The 16390-nt window shown below is 40.3% G+C and overlaps 1 protein-coding gene across 5 annotated transcripts in view; it reads right to left on the bottom strand.

Annotated features, from left to right (window-relative positions):
* Nucleotides 1–16390, bottom strand: part of bsna (bassoon presynaptic cytomatrix protein a) — a 97554-nt gene that overhangs the window by 54288 nt on the left and 26876 nt on the right. For 4 of the 5 annotated variants that reach the window (XM_077544523.1, XM_077544532.1, XM_077544540.1 and 1 more), the window contains exon 3: nt 3334–5262. In XM_077544523.1, the coding sequence (XP_077400649.1) occupies nt 3334–5262 (1929 nt within the window). Of the gene's footprint in view, nt 1–3333; nt 5263–6019; nt 6257–16390 lie in introns of those variants that run through there. The other variant, XM_077544550.1, reaches the window with a different exon arrangement.

The following is a 16390-nucleotide window of genomic DNA, read 5'->3' as shown; positions in this document are numbered from 1 at the left end:
TTTAAATTTTGCTATTAAACCCCCCACATCTAGACTAAAAACGTTAGGGCATATATACTAATAGAGTAAGTGCTAAGCTGTATCATTCAAGCTGTTTTGTGTGTGATGTTTAAATATCTTATTTTGAAATGTATGCTTTTAATTTGGAAGGCCGCTACGTACTTCTGTTTCCTGTTTCACGTCTTCCTTTATCATTTAGCTCATGGATTATTTTTTTTAGCTTGTGCAAAACAACTTTAACTTATTGATATCCGTTCAAAACCATCTATGTAAATATAAAAAAATTTAAACAGTCACTCACATCTCACGGGCAAACCAACATGACATTGCCAAAAACATGTCATCTTGATGCACTGATCTGAAGTGTCTTGATGGGACTTGGAGATTCTTCTTCCCCAGACTCTTATTGAGGTGGATTACAACATATTGTGGTACATAGCGCCACCTACTGTGCAGGAGGGGCATAGCAATTAGTAGGCGTCTGATTGAAAAAAATGGGGGGGGGGGCTGCACTGGCAAAACAGTGCCGTGCAATGTTAATCATTTGATCCAATCTCATTTGAGTAGGGGCACGTGCCACCCCGGCCTCCCCTACAGAATTTATCTGATCGTCTTCAAACTTTAGGTGTTTCATCTAAACATATGTTTAAGATGAAAAGTTTTTATTTCGTTGCACACTGTTGCCGTGGCGATGCGCTGTTTTTGAGTCTCGAATCCTTGCCGAGTACTCATGATTATTGTTGTTGTTGTGTTATTTTTTTATGTTGACTATTATGTACAGCCCTTTGTTGAAGTAGTGGTTGCTTTTCCCCCAAAGTACTCTACAAATAAAGTTGAGTTAAGTTGAGAAGCAAGGAAGGAAAGGAAAGGATGTGGAGTTGTTGTATTATTAATTGTAGCGAGATGTCCTCAAGTAGTGGAGCGTAGCGTTGGTCCATTAGGACCGGGTTCCTGCTGTAGTTTTTTGTTGTTGTTCTGGTTTCTTTCTAAATGCAGGAGCGTGATTCATGTCATTCATACTTGATTGATTTACCTATACTGTATATAAAAACAGTGCTTTCTGTTTTTTGTTAATTCTCGCAACTTTTTAAAAAAGTGTGTTTAATTTCTACCCATCCATGTCTAAGCTGCACATCAGTTGGACGTTTGCAAATACTGCCACTATTTACTACTTGTCAGCTGTATTATAAGTGCAAAGACATTCCAAGCCATGCCATAACTGCAGCATAGGAAAGGAATAGCCTTAACTTTATAACATTTATATATAAATATATTACACATAAATTTGTCTTTCCAAGACTTCACTGCATGCATTATCACATAGCATTGCCAAAAAGCAGAAAACATCCCAAGTTTAATAGATTATTTATTGTATGGTCACTCATATTGTTGATGTGTGGTTTAAAATTTCAATGGTCCCTAAAGTTACTGTAGGCATGTCTAGGACACTGGCTGGTGATTGGTGGAGAATAAGCAAGACGAACGACCCTGTGCACGAGTGCAAATTCAGTTAGCGCTTGTTTAGATCTACAAATATGGGGCACGAAAAAGCTTGTCTTTTGTTTGATTCATGGCCACTGGTAACTCTTTAAAGGTGCTAATGGGCCAAATGTGCAGGTTTGAGCGTGGCAGGTGCACTATTGATAATCGGCAGGTAAAGTCAGTGCCAGACCTCGAGAATTTGACCCATGCAGGACTCTTCCACAGGCCCCCGCATGCTATTCATTTCCCTCCATTTCTTTGAGCAACCACACACAAATGATAAGATGATATAATGTCACATACATGCGTTGAGAATACATCCAGGTGGAGCTGGTGCAGTAATAATTGGTAAGACGGCACCAGCAACAGCTGTGAAAGCTGGACTGACTGGTCCATACACTGGCCTCATTCAGTCACCAATGCTTGCTTATGCAGCGTGTGTGTGCGCTTGCACATGCGTGCGTGCATGTGTTTCATCATTTATAATCGCCTTTCCATTGACATGTCTACAACTTCTACGATTGCGCTGAATTGTGCCATTAAGATTCATGCATTATTTACTGGAAAATGAAAAAAATGTCTTTGTTTACAAAATTCAAGTAAATTTTGGGTTCTTCCTATGCTCACACACTCCTGCATAAAGTTAGCGGAAGTTTTTTGTTTGTTTTTTCGCATAAAACTGCTAAAAACACTCTTAAGTCAGAAGTAAGGTCTAAAAACCAGCCAAACGAAAAGGCAGTAAACCCAGTGACTCTTCACTTTGCTGTTTCAGGATACACCACCACCTTTTACATATTTAATCTTTCCCACTATTTATATTTCAAAACTGACATGAATTATTGAGAAATCAAGTGCAAGCCTTCATGTTTCTCTGTCACATAGTGTTCTTGTCTTTTGCAAACCGCCAGACATCTGCACCGTCATCTTCGAATGTTACCATTTTTACCTATGCCAGATATTGTGAACAGCAAGCCACTGTAAGTATGTTTTTTTTACATCTGCTATTTATTTTTTGAATCGGGGCGGACTGGCCATCAGTTATTTTGGGTGTCTCCCGAACGGCCACATGTCGCCGGTCCCGACTCCCTTCCCCGACAACATTAACCCTAACCCCGAACGACGAATAGTATTCGTCGGATGTTGGCAGCACCAGGATTCGGCACGTAATCATTGTCTCGTCCATCCCACCGACAACCCCCCACCCCCCCAATTGCTATATAACTGATGAGATAATCATATGAATCAGGTGTGTTGGAGAAAGGAAAACTTGCAGGACTCCGGTCCTTGAGGACCAAGTTTGCACACCCCTGATGGAGTATCATAATTTAATTTTAAAGATAATGACTGACAAATGTCTGTCTCCCCTTTTGAGTTCTCCAACTACACACACAAACACAAGCACACACAGATACATTTTTTTCTCGGTCTAAATAACATTAGCAGCCAGCAGTAGTAGCTAAATATAACCACATGCATTATCTTTAGGTCTATCTCTAGGCAGTAACACAGTACAGTAGCACAACCAACTGTATTCCCCGAAGACCTTGAAGGCATCATGCCGCCTCAAAGCAAACGAGTTGTTTTCAGTCTGCCTGTCTGCACGAGTTACACGCTTCCTCTCTCAATTTGGAGTATTTTTTTCCATCCGTTGATGATAGCACATTTGAGAGTGCACCCTTCTGTCTTTCATTTTCTTAATGAATGCAACCTTTCTTTAGTAGCCTTTTTCTTTCTTGGCTACTTCCCCATTTCCTTGTTACCTTACAAATGTTTTGATGGACCTGGATTTATTTCTGAGTGTGAGATATTTTGATCAGGCTGTATTGCATTCACGTGTCGCTTTTTTCTTACCTCAACCAGATGTGGTGTCGGGTTGAAGCCGCACAGGTTGCACACTTGAGTGTGGCACTGCGTACACGAGTTGTAGTTGGGTGGGTCGGAGCTGTCGATGTTCAGGTCTGTTTTACACAGAGGACATTTCACTTTGGGCTTCACTGGCTCCGGAGCTGCGGTCACAGGCTCCTTCTTTGGCTCCACCTTCTGCGCATGTGATGGCATTTGGCGGTGCTGCTGCCCTTGAGGATGCTGTGGATCTTTTTGTTGAAGGGAGGGCGACTGCTGTTGTAGCATTCCTTGTTGTTGGGGTATTGGCTGCTGCTGCTTTGGTGCATGCGGCCCTAGCACCTGGCTCGGTGCATGCGGACCCCCCATTTGGCTCGGTGCAGGGGCGCTGCCCATTTGGTTTGGTGCGTGAGGGCCACCCATTTGGTTTGGGGCATGGGGGCCACCCATTTGGCCCGGCGCATGAGGACCGCCCATTGGAGTTGGACCATGAGAACCCCCCATGCCAAATGGTTTGACACCTGAGAATCCTTGTTGTGGTTGCTTGTTGTCAGGAGACGCATTACTGAACACCACCTTGCCTCGTGCAGGGCTGGGATGAGCGGATGAAGTGGGCAAAGGATCTACATTGATCAGGGTACTCGCTTGGTTGAGCAAGGAAGCTCCAAAGCCAAATAGCTTGGTCAGTCCATCCTGGGCTGGAGGATGAGCCTGACTCTGGGGCTTGTGAGCTGGAGAGGAGCCGGCACTTCTGGTGTGGTCATGGTGCCTTGCCATAGATTGGTGCATGGGAGCGCCACGACCCAAATCAGGTTGGGAGGGTGCTTTTGTCAAGCCAGGGAGGGGAACAGCACCAGGGTGGGGGATCCTTGGACCGCCAGGTTGGTTGGGGCCTCCAGCAGAACCTCCACCAGCTCTTGGACCTTTTTGGGAATATGAGTCAGACCTCATACCCTGATGTGAGGGACCTGTCTGGCTCTGGGGGCCACTGGAAGATACGAGACTTTGCAAGCCTTGTGAACTATGAGGCTGTGTCTGGGGCCCTGACTGGGACTGTGGATAAGGCTGCTGCTGAGCCTGTGGATATTGTTGAGTCTGGGGATATTGCTGACCCTGGGGTCCAGACTGAGACTGTGAATAAGGCTGCTGCTGCTGCTGTTGCTGCTGCTGCTGCTGCTGCTGCTGCTGCTGCTGGCCCTGGGGTCCAAACTGGGACACCGGGTAAGGCTGCTGCTGAGCCTGGGGTCCGGAATGGGACTGTTGGTAAGGCTGCTGCGGAGCCTGGGGTCCGGAATGGGACTGTTGGTAAGGCTGCTGCAGAGCCTGGGGTCCGGAATGGGACTGTTGGTAAGGCTGCTGCTGGGCCTGGGGATACTGTTGAGACTGGGGATATTGCTGAGACTGCGAATGCTGCTGGGAATGTTGGTACTGCTGGGACTGGGGATACTGCTGGGACTGAGGATGCGGCTGGGCCTGGGGATACTGCTGGGATTGGGGGTACTGCTGAGGCTGGGGGTACTGCTGGGACTCGGGATACTGTTGGGACTGGGGATACTGTTGGGACTGGGGATACTGTTGGGACTGGGAATGCTCCTGGGACGGCGGGTATGTCTGTGATTGGGAATATGTCTGGGACTGGGGGTATGCTTGGGACTGCGGATATGGCTGTGACTGAGAGTAGGGCTGATTCTGGCCATAGAGTTGAGTCTGCGGCTGTTGCTGCTGCTGTTGCTGGGTGGGCTGGCTCTGTGCCAATGGTTTGGGCTGTGCTGCAGTCGTCGGCTGTGTTGGCTGAGGTGCAGCCTGCTGAGGCTGGACGAGAGGTTTCGCTTGGTGGGACGGCGAGTGGATCTGTTGTTGACTCTTAGAACGAGGTGTGGTCATGTCAATGCCAAGAGCCCTCTGCATCTGACAGTTAAGACATAGCCATTCCTGGACCTGCAAACAAAATACAAAAAGGATATTTAAACTTTTGAATGGTTTGTTTTTACTGCTTAAAGGAGCTGATATGGTAAAATATAAAAACATACTTTGGCATGGTATACGTGCTGCACTGGAAACACCATTTTCTATTAAATGTGGGTGCTATGTGCACAAAACAATTGAAGGTTTAGTCATGTTTAGTCATGTTGTGTTCATGAATCAATTACAGGTACTTAAAAACATAAAGCTCCTACTCTGATGCAATTAGTACACCAGTTTCCTGCTGCTTACACAGTGAAATCCAGTTTATAATTACTCTATAATTAACTACAACTAATTATATTCGCCACAGTCTAACCAAAGGCATGATCAATCAGTCATTTCACAACCAGCCTGTATGTTATAAGAGGTATGGTCACTGGGTGTCTCCAAAGGAGGACAAGAAATATATAAAACATCACATGAATTATCATATGATTGTTACTTTCACAGCAGATTCTAACACAAGACACACCTTCCTTTTTAATATAAACCACATTGAGACTATTTTAATTCACTGCTGTAGTCAATGAGTGAGGGAGTATATTTGGACAGCTTCTCATAATGAGCTCCACCTTTTATGACCAGAATTAGAAGCTGAGATTTACCATAGGTGAGAGAGATTGCTGCAAGTTGAGAAGATTTTTAGTGTCACACACACACACACACACAGGTAGTCATAAACGAGACCCAAACAGATATATGACGAGAACGATCATGAAATGAGCCTCACCCTTCATCATCCCTCAACATCACTTCTCCTTTTCGTCCAGATGACATCTGATGCTTAATTAAAGACATGTTTTCCCCTCGCTCATTCCTTCTGACTTGAAAAACCTCCCGTGAAAAACACGTCTTATATGGAGTGTGCCGACCTGCTCCTGTTCCGTCTGTCTTCGCAGCTTTGCATCAACCGTTAACACTCAGCTACGAAAAAGACTGCTATTTTAGCATCTCTGCAGCTTGAGCACAGCACTGTAAATCTCTCCACATTGTTCCCATCCCCTTTCGTTCCCACAATGCAATGCGCAAACGTACAGCACTCTTACACCCACCCTCCTCTACACTGCTGAATCTCCTCCATAGTGTTGCTTCAACACGATCCTCCACATTGAAAGGATGATAGGGAACTTACAGTATCTAGGGCCTACATTAGATTATGATCACTAGTTTTTCTATCCAGTACTTGTGTTACATAAAAATAATCATACCGTTACAAAAATAATAATGCTCAAATTAGAATAATTTACTAATATACTTAATATTGTAGTGCATTGCATTGCATCAGTCTGAGAATTGTGTCTAATCTTATAGCAAAGTGGGGTGACTCAAAGATCAGAAACAGCTCTCAGTCAGACTCACAGATCAACTCATGTTAAGTTGGAAATTAATGCAAATGCCGGGGGTGTTGGGGGGTTCAGCAGAACTCTACTGATTGGACCATTTGTTAAAAACAAGAAAAAATATCAATCCACCATCATGAAGCACTTTAATTCTTTTAATCTTTTAATTTCAGTGATATCTTGACATTTTGCCAATTTGAACAAGGGTGAGCAATTTCAAACTGATTTATACACAGATTTGAGGTAGTAAACACTGCTTTTCTCACAAGTCAAAAGTAATCATGCTTTACATTCAAACACACAAGTCTTAATCAAGCAATAATAATTTGCATTAGTATGTAGTATGTAAGACTATAAAAATGGGACCCATTGGGGCTTAAGATCACCATATGATTCCTGAGCACGGCTGCTGCTGCTCACCGCTGCCTCAGGGGATGGGTCAAATGCGGAGAACGAATTTTGCCACCACTTAAGTGGGTGTGACAATCAGTAAATCTTAACCTTAATTACCATGAAAATAGGTCTATAGGACATTGAAAGGCTATATATATATTTTATTTTTATTTTATTTGATTTTTTTCTTGAAAATTTCTTGGGTGGCCCGCCCAAGTATTAACATGGTGTGGGAAACACTGCCGGTGTCTTGAGGGAGGAAGCCGGCTCTCATCTCACCGGCTCTTTGTACAGGCTCATTCGCGTTGACTTATCACTAGCAACTGGAGTCATTTGCTCATATCAGCATAAAATCAAACCTTTCAAGTGTTTCAAGTGCTTTTGTCCTTTCTTCCCTTTGTACACTGAATTCTACTTAATTTGAATTTCGAGTTCATACTGTATCTCTGGCTCCGTTATGTAGAGAAGTCTTGCCTTCTGACATTTTGACACTCAAGACAACAGGTGAGGTGTTTTTTCAACGATGAGCAGGTTGTGCACAGCAGCGGGTCTCTAATACACGCACAAATACACACATACACACTCTGCCTTTTGCAGTGGTGATCTTCCCACAGATTAGCTTGCTGATAAAACTATTAATGAATGCGTGCTCTGATATGTCATATCTGTCAAAATAGTGAACCAAATGTCATGGATCTTAAAATAGGGGGGCAGTGTAGATTCCTTGGGGGAGAGTTCAGTGTGACCCTACAATCCAATTTGTCGTTAATTAGCCTGCAGACACCAAAGGATATGCATGGGGCACGTGGTGGATGAAGGTAGATCCGATAGAAGAGCCAATGCAACACAATGAAGCAGGAACTCACAACCACTATTATTTTTTATTTTGTTTTCTTTCTTTCTTCAAAATGGCAAAATACTAATAAAAGTCATGTCAAGCATAGAAATGTAATGGTCTGCAGTAAATTTATGTATGAAAAACACTAGGTCATAAATATAAAACAAATGAAAGACGAGTACTGAGCATGCTTTCTTGTGCCATGTGACGATGTATTGTTACACCGCCATACAAATTATGTCCCATTCGTAACCTCAAAACGTCTTACTGCATGTCGTAAATCGAGGATCCCCTGTTACCCGCCTAGTCTTCTGTTGTGTTTATGTTTTAGAGTGGTTGTGTATCGATTCAGAATTTAAAATATATGGTGCTTATGATGATGTGATATGGATGTCAAGTGACTACCGTTGCAAATGTATTTATATGTTTTAAGTTAGGGTGTCATTCAAACACGCGTATGGCTAAGAAAACAATTAAGAATTTTATAATGTGACTTTTAAAATGCCTTTATATTTAATAAAGTTTCTGTTTGACACTAGGTTGTTGGTGCTTATGGGGGATGCATCCCCATTTAGCTTGAGGTTCCACTGTGATTATGAAACATTGATAATGAAACAATACCGAGAATTATATGCCATTATAATTAATTGAGTAATTTTAAAAATATCAGTTAATGTGTTCCGATAATTGTTTCAGAATTTTTAAATTTTTTTAGTAATGTAAATATTTCCATATGTGTTTTATAGCATTTATGTTTGCAGCAAACCGATGGCCAAAAGTTGACACTCCTTTATACCGACGCTGCCACACTGCTAGGAAGTGAGGGATAACGTACGTGTCACCTTATTCAATTCTAAGATGGATGTACAAATAATATTGTGCGTGTGATAATATTACATATGCGCACTGAACCTGACGTATGTCACAAACATGAAAAGCATGTGTCACAAACTAATTTCACAGCAAATATCGTTGACGTGTGTATAGTTGAACATGCATGAAATGACAGCACGTGGTCTTATTCAGGCTTGGGAAGTAACGGAATACATGTACTGCCGTTACATAATCAGTTTGCACACAAAAAAAATGTAACTGTATTCCATTACAGTTACAGGGAAAAAAACATGTAATCAGATTACAGGAACATTTATTAAAAATGGGGATTATTTCGAGGGATTACAATTTCTACGTTGAGAGAGACTGCGAAAGAGGGCGAAAGAGAGAGGGAGAGAGAGAGAGAAACAGAGCGAGAGGGAGCGCATGCACGAGTGGGACCGTTGCTACATGTCGGGGAGGTGGGAACGAACGAACTGAGTAGTCGTGTCCTCCACACGCAAGCAGTTTGAAAAAGCTTCACGGACGGGAGGAGGAAATGGCGACCGGTATTCACTGGAACTTACTCTGAGCGAAAGTTTGAGCTGAGAGTCCAGCGGCATGCTACGCGCTGTAGCTTCTTGCTAGCTGGCCTGCTAGCCTACAACCATAATGTGAGTTACACCTTACAAACAAATCTTCCTCCCACCAATTCACTATTTAAACATCATACTCAACATATACACAGCTAAACTCTATCTATCTATCTATCTATCTATCTATCTATCTATCTATCTATCTATCTATCTATCTATCTATCTATCTATCTATCTATCTATCTATCTATCTATCTATCTATCCATCCATCCATCCATCCATCCATCCATCCATCCATCCAACCATCCATACATCCATCCATCCATCCATCCATCTATCTATCTATCTATCAAACTGTGAGGTTTGGTTGCTTTCAGTGACAGTTCAAAAACAGCATATGGCCTTCAATCAATCAATCAATCAATCAATCAATCAATCAATAGCCTACATGCTTTTTAATTACACAAGGATTTTTGCTATTTGTAGGCTGCCCGGGTCCCTATCACCCGCAAATAGCAGGGGCACATTGTATAGAATATATTTTGTGGTGATATTTATTTTTATTTGTCTTCATGAGCATACTCAATATTGAAGTAATCCAAAAGTAATCCAGTTACATTACTTTAATATTATGGTACTTGGATTACATTACTAACTACATTTTTTTTAGCAGATAACTTGTAACTGTAATGGATTACATTTTAAAAGTAACCCTCCCAACCCTGGTCTTACTGCAAAGGGCCATAGATGCTGGAAGGTGTCTCATGCCTGTTAAAAGGTACTGGACCTGTTTGCATGACAAATGCTTTACTTCAAGGGCACCTCAGCCCATTTTAATGGCTCCTCCTCATACATGAAAACCATCCTGCAGTTGTTCCCTCGTTCAATCGACCAAGCCAAGACAGGTGAATTTGATGATATTAGCACTCTAAATGGAAATAAGGCTCTCGTTTAATCAATACAAGAATGTCCCTGTCAACATTTCATGCACTACACATGTCAGGCCGCCCTGAATCTCACCCAGCCTGACACAAAGCAGATAACATCTTTTAACTTGGGTTTCAATAGAAAGCAAGCAATGCTATTTTGTTGTTGTCCACATTCATTTTGGTCTGCTGCGTGGCTCCCTCTATAGTTAGGAAGTGGAACTTGCATTCAACTGTGGTGAATTCCAATGGGTGGGGGTGAGCAAGGCCTTCTCAGAAGCACTGACCTACATTGTACAGCCTAAATTCCAATTTTTGTTTCATGAAATTTAAATCATTTCTCTAAGACTTCATTCTCTTCATTTTTTTTTTTTGGTGTTTCTCTTGGCTGCGCTGCTTATAGTACACAAATGCAGATGATGGATTTTTAGCCTTGACACTCTATTCAAGCCAAGACCTTTAGAATGAGTACTGCTATCCAATTTAACTTTTATGTTATATTAGCAATGGGACTGTTTCTTTAACCAATCAGATTTTAATATATTTACATACAATTTTCTGTCCACCTATGGAATGAATGTTTTTGTCATGTTATAGATAAATATTGACTCTGAACTGGTCTGGGTGATGTCTGTGTCAACATTGTCTGCTGTTTTATTTCATCTTTATATAGTAGTAATGATTTCTACCATTGCGACATGATAGCAATTGCATTAAGAGGTGGATTGTGTGAGGTAAAGCCGAACAGAAGGTCCAAGTGCCAAACGCACAGTTCACTGCTGCTTATTAGTCAAGTCAAGTCAAGTCATCTGTATTTTTCCAGTGCTTTCAAACAGCCGCAGCTGTCACAAACAATCACATCAAGGCTAAATTCATGGCATTTTATGTACATTTTAAATAAATCAGACCTATAACAGATTTACAAAGATTAAGTTTAACCAGAGAAATCAAATGCAAGGGATTCAAGGAGCAGATGTGGATTAAAATGTTTGGACATTAACTCATTCACTGCCATTGACGGCTATAGACATCAAAAATTCATTCAGACTATTTCTATTAGTTTAAATTTTTTTCCAATTTTGTTAACAAGAGTATGAAAATCTAGAAGAAAATGTATTTACATTTATAACAGATATACATTTTTGAGTTAACTAGTGAAGTCATGTGATTAATTACAATCTAAAAAAAATTAATCGCCTGATGCCCCTTATTTAAAAAAAGAAGAAAATATTATTAAAAAATTAGGGGCGTCAGACGATTACATTTTTTTATTGTAATTAATCGCATGACTTCAATAGTTAACTCACGATTAATCACAAATTTTATATCAGTTCTAAATGTACAACAAATTTTTATCTAGGTTTTCGTCCTCTTGTTAACAAAAGTGGGAAAAAATTTGAAACTAATAGAAATAGTTTGGATGAATCTTTTTGTCTATAGCCGTCAATGGCAGTAAGTGAGTTAATCAGGGGAATGGATTTGATTTATTACTGCTATACTAATTGATTTAAGATAGCGGGGCAGTATCATATCATGTATTTAATAATCAACGTTTTATCATGCCCTGTGATTGGAAGGTGGCCAGTTAAGGACCCCGCCGGATAGGCTACAGCAACCCTCATGAATATAACCAGTATAGAAAATTGATGGATGGACATTTTAATATTTCATACTCAAAGAGGAGTAATAGTTCAACTGTGACATTAATTATGAGTAACATAATCCTTTTTTGGAGACATTCCTTTAGCACTTACTGGTTCAAGCCCCAAGTATGTTCAGGTGGCTGGAGAAAGTATTCACAGAAAAAGATCCATTAAGTGAATGTTCAAAAGAGGGTGGTGAGGTTCAAGGAAGATTCAGAGTGTAGAATTGTAAAGTAAACAAGTCACTTAAAGCTGTTTGTGGTCAAGTGTGCAAAAAACCCGTTACATACTGTACAAATCTGAGCCTGGATTGTACGCTCACACCCACATGTATGACAAGCACGTCTACTCTCCACAGGCTCCAACTTACACACATGCATTTTGAGACACGCGCACAGCGTTTAGGTTAATAGGCCTGTCTATCAAAGTGCTGCATTTCGCTTCTTGGCTTGGCAGAAAAAAAAATCCACTTTTTTTAACAAGAGTATGAAACCGAGATTTATTTATTTTTACATTTAGAACAGATATAAAGTTTGTAATTAATCGTGAATTAATTATTGAAGTCATGCGATTAATTACAATAAAAAAAATCTAATCACCTGACGCACCTAATTTTTACGATTTTTTTCCTTTTTAAAAATAAATAAATAATTGTAATTATATATATGTTTTATTTTTAATAAGAAAAGATTATTAACAACTAGGAGCGTCAAGTGATTAATTTTTTTAATCGTAATAAATCGCATGACTTCACTAGTTAACTCACGATTAATCACAAATTTTATATCTGTTATAATACCATTTTTAAAAAATCTAGGTTTTCGGGGAAAAAACGGAGAAAAATGTTAAACTAATAGAAATAGTTCAAATGAATTTTTGACATCTATAGTCATCAATGGCAGTGAATGAGTTAAAATCACGATTACCACCATTATTTATTGATTTCAAAACGTTGTATTTATTCAACTACCAAACCTTTAAATATAACTTGAAAGACAACCAATTAAAATAATAATGTATTAAAATAATAGCAACAAAAAAAACCTATAGATTATACAAATAAAAACAAATACTGGCTATTGCTGCTATGCACGCCTTGGCCTCTTAGGGGCAGTGTGGTGCCATGCATGCATAGAGTACATGCTTAAATTAACATAAAAAGAGTAGAAGAATAGTGTGATTGCGCTTTATTAATATAAGTCGTTTTGCACAGATTCAAAAGAATATATGCCTTTGAGTATTGCTATTTTATCTGTCTGTACTGTATGTTGAAGGAATATCACTCCTGGAACTTGATGCTTGATTAGTCTACTAATCATTAGCATTGGTGATGTTTCTAAAATGAAGTGTGCCTTCTATTTAAAAATACAATGTGTATAATGATTTTTGTTGTGTGCTTAGTTTTGCAGTAAATTCCAACTGAGGTGTCATTAAACAGCTTAAAGGATGTTCAGAATCCCATACACAATGCTTTCATGGTGCTTTCACAACGTAGGAACTTACAAACACACGTTAGGCAGATTTCTCTTCTGTTATAATGTTTTTATGACCATGAGAAGCCAAACTCCAAATCATGATTACATTTCGATAAATTTCCCAGCCATAAGATTTATCACATTCATGTAGTCAGTGTGCAACTTGTATAACTTTAACTCATTCACTGCCAATGACGGCTATAGACGTCAAAAATTCATTTGAACTATTTCTATTAGTTTAACATTTTTTTCCACTTTTGCTAACAAGAGTATGAAAACCTAGATTATTTGTATTGTACATTCAGAACAGATATAACATTTGTGATTAATCGTGAGTTAACTAGTGAAGTCATGTGATTAATAACAATTTTGAAAATGTAATCGCCTGACGCCCCTAATTTAAGAAAATATATAAAATTTATATTTTTGATTAATCTCATGACTTCAATAGTTGACTCACAATTAATCACAAATTTTATATCTGTTATAAATGTACAATAAAAATTGTTTTCTAGGTTTTCATAAAAAATGAAATGAAATGAAAAAAAGTTAAACTAATAGAAATAGTTCACTTTAATTTTTTACGTCTATAGTCGTCAATGGTAGTGAATGAGTTAAATTGAATGTACTCAAAATAACAAATAACATATAACAATTAGTAACTAAGCTATTAGCAACAAAAGTGAGTACACCCCAAAGTGAAGAAAAAATCAAACAAATTGCAGTACAGTGTCATTTATTCAGTGGTGTCCCATGAAAAGATTTTAAAACATGTGAGGGGTGTACCCACTTTTTTTTTTTTTTTTTAAAGTACTGTATACACAGTTCTGTATATCTACAGGGGAGGGCGTATGACTGCATGTTCCCTATTTGGACTAGGAGTCATTGAGTAGAGACTCTTACGCCAAATGACTCATGAGAGAACAGTTTGTCTTACTGGCCCCAGACTAATGCACGGATCAATATTCCACACGCTGGGAGGACCTTCCTGGAACTTTTCCTATAAGAAAGCAAGACTCGCTAGCTAATTATGAAAATGCACACACATGCTAGTAATCCTTACATAATTTCATATGAGAACAATGACCCCCTCAATTAGCTGAAAATAGACACAGCCTTTTCTATACCTTCATTCGCCGATTAAACATTGATCCGAGTGAAGCGCAGAAGTGGATTTTGCGAGACCTGTGTGTCAACCGCACATTCAAACGCGGAATGTTTGCGAGCTCTGCCGGCTCACACACTCACACACACACCGCGGAAATAATAGCTGAAATAATAGCAAGGCAAAATGCGATCAATGGACCATAATAGGCGCCTCGCAGGTGCTGCACTCTCCAGCTGTGTGCACAACACTCTCTCCATCTTCCCCCGCCTCCATAGCGAGCAGCAGCAGCCACTGACACAATCGCACACATTATACAGCGGCTCATACGCCACTTCTTCACTAGCTTGCAGAACAGAATGAATGTACAATAGCATCGACTTTAGAGCATTTGCACACATGTAATTTATATATATGGTAGCCTGCTGACCAGTTGGTAGGTGAGAATAGTTTGTATGTGCCCAGCAATTGGCTGGCAACCGGTTGAGAGTGTACCTGCCTGGGATAGGCTCCATCTTATCTGCCACCTTAGCCAGGATAGGCGGGACAGAAAATAGATGAATGGATGCAGCATTACATTGCACATCATCTAACACACACACACACACACACACACACGCTCTTTCCACTGAACAACCTCAACTGGTTCGATGGTATTGATTGGGATCGCGCCATACCGTTTCCTAATTAAAATCTGCCTCAGCTCTTTGGAACAAACCCAGAGTGATCGCAGCCTCCCGGGCAACCGCATGCACACGCACTCACTAGGATCGGGCATACAAACTGTGAATAAATGCATAGATTGGGGCTGGATAGACGGGTCTGATAAGGCTTTTAGTGTAATAAAAGGTGGTGGGGGGAAATTGTGAATGTGAAATGTTCCGTGCAAATGCAACCAAAAAATGCTGGTAAGTGAGTGCTAAATCAGAGAACAGAAAATTCAATTCAATGTTAAATGAATTAAATGGATGGTCTCTCTTTGATAGGTGGGCTAATCATTTTGTTAAGCGCGGTATCTTGAACCTTTTTGTCTGTCGGTTCTAATCTTCTTCAACCACTTGTATTGCTCTTCCTCTGGATAATTAGTTTGACTACCTAAACAATATGATGCCTTGCAAAAGTATTAGCCCCCCTTGAACATAAACATAATACAAGATTGTGCCCATTGTTCCTTGCAAAACAGCTCCAGCTTTCTTTGTGAAATGGCTTTCTTCATGCCACTCTTACTTAGAGGCTCGTTGTCCTATGGACAGGAGGTTCAATTTAAGTTTGCAGTGACCTGATACTCTCTCCATTTCAATATGATTGATTGAACAGTGCTCCGTGAGATGTTTAAAACTTGTGGACTCTTTTAATATCCTAATCTTTCTTTAAACTCCTCCTGGACCTGCCTGTTGTGTTCCTTGGTCTTCATGTTGCTTTTTTCTCCCCGATATTTTTTTTTAAGAGATCCTAAGACTATCACAGAGCAAGTGCATTTATACAGACTCTAATTAATTTTGCGTGCTTCCCCCTACTGCTTTCTTTCCGTTTTTGTTTTTTTTTTCAAATGCAAAAGGGTGTTATTAGTTTGCCACTGTGGTTTTCCTGCATTTGGGTACACCGGCCTCCACCAAAGGGCACCTCCAGTGTGGTAGAAGGAAAACACGAGATAAGACATCTCCCATCCAATGCAGACGTGTTTGCAAAGCTCAGTCAAAACGGGACGTTATCGCACTGGGGCAGCAGCCAGCCAACCTTTGGAAATCCTCCTGCAGCTTCTGTTAGGCTGCTCTCTCCCACCTTCATGTTCCCCTGTGCTGTGATGTGTGATCTGCGCCACATTACTACTTTTACCTGTTATGTTTGGAATAGGTGGAGTTAGGGATAGGCGAGTCATTTAAATTGATTAATCCATGTTTATTTGTAAGGACAATTTTTGCATACGTGCTGACATAGATCCATGCCTTCCTATACGCTCATAACGCACTG

The sequence above is a fragment of the Vanacampus margaritifer genome, chromosome 1, assembly GCF_051991255.1.
Source record: "Vanacampus margaritifer isolate UIUO_Vmar chromosome 1, RoL_Vmar_1.0, whole genome shotgun sequence".
NCBI classification, from domain to species: domain Eukaryota; kingdom Metazoa; phylum Chordata; class Actinopteri; order Syngnathiformes; family Syngnathidae; genus Vanacampus; species Vanacampus margaritifer.
This window is presented reverse-complemented; position numbering and strand designations above follow the sequence as displayed.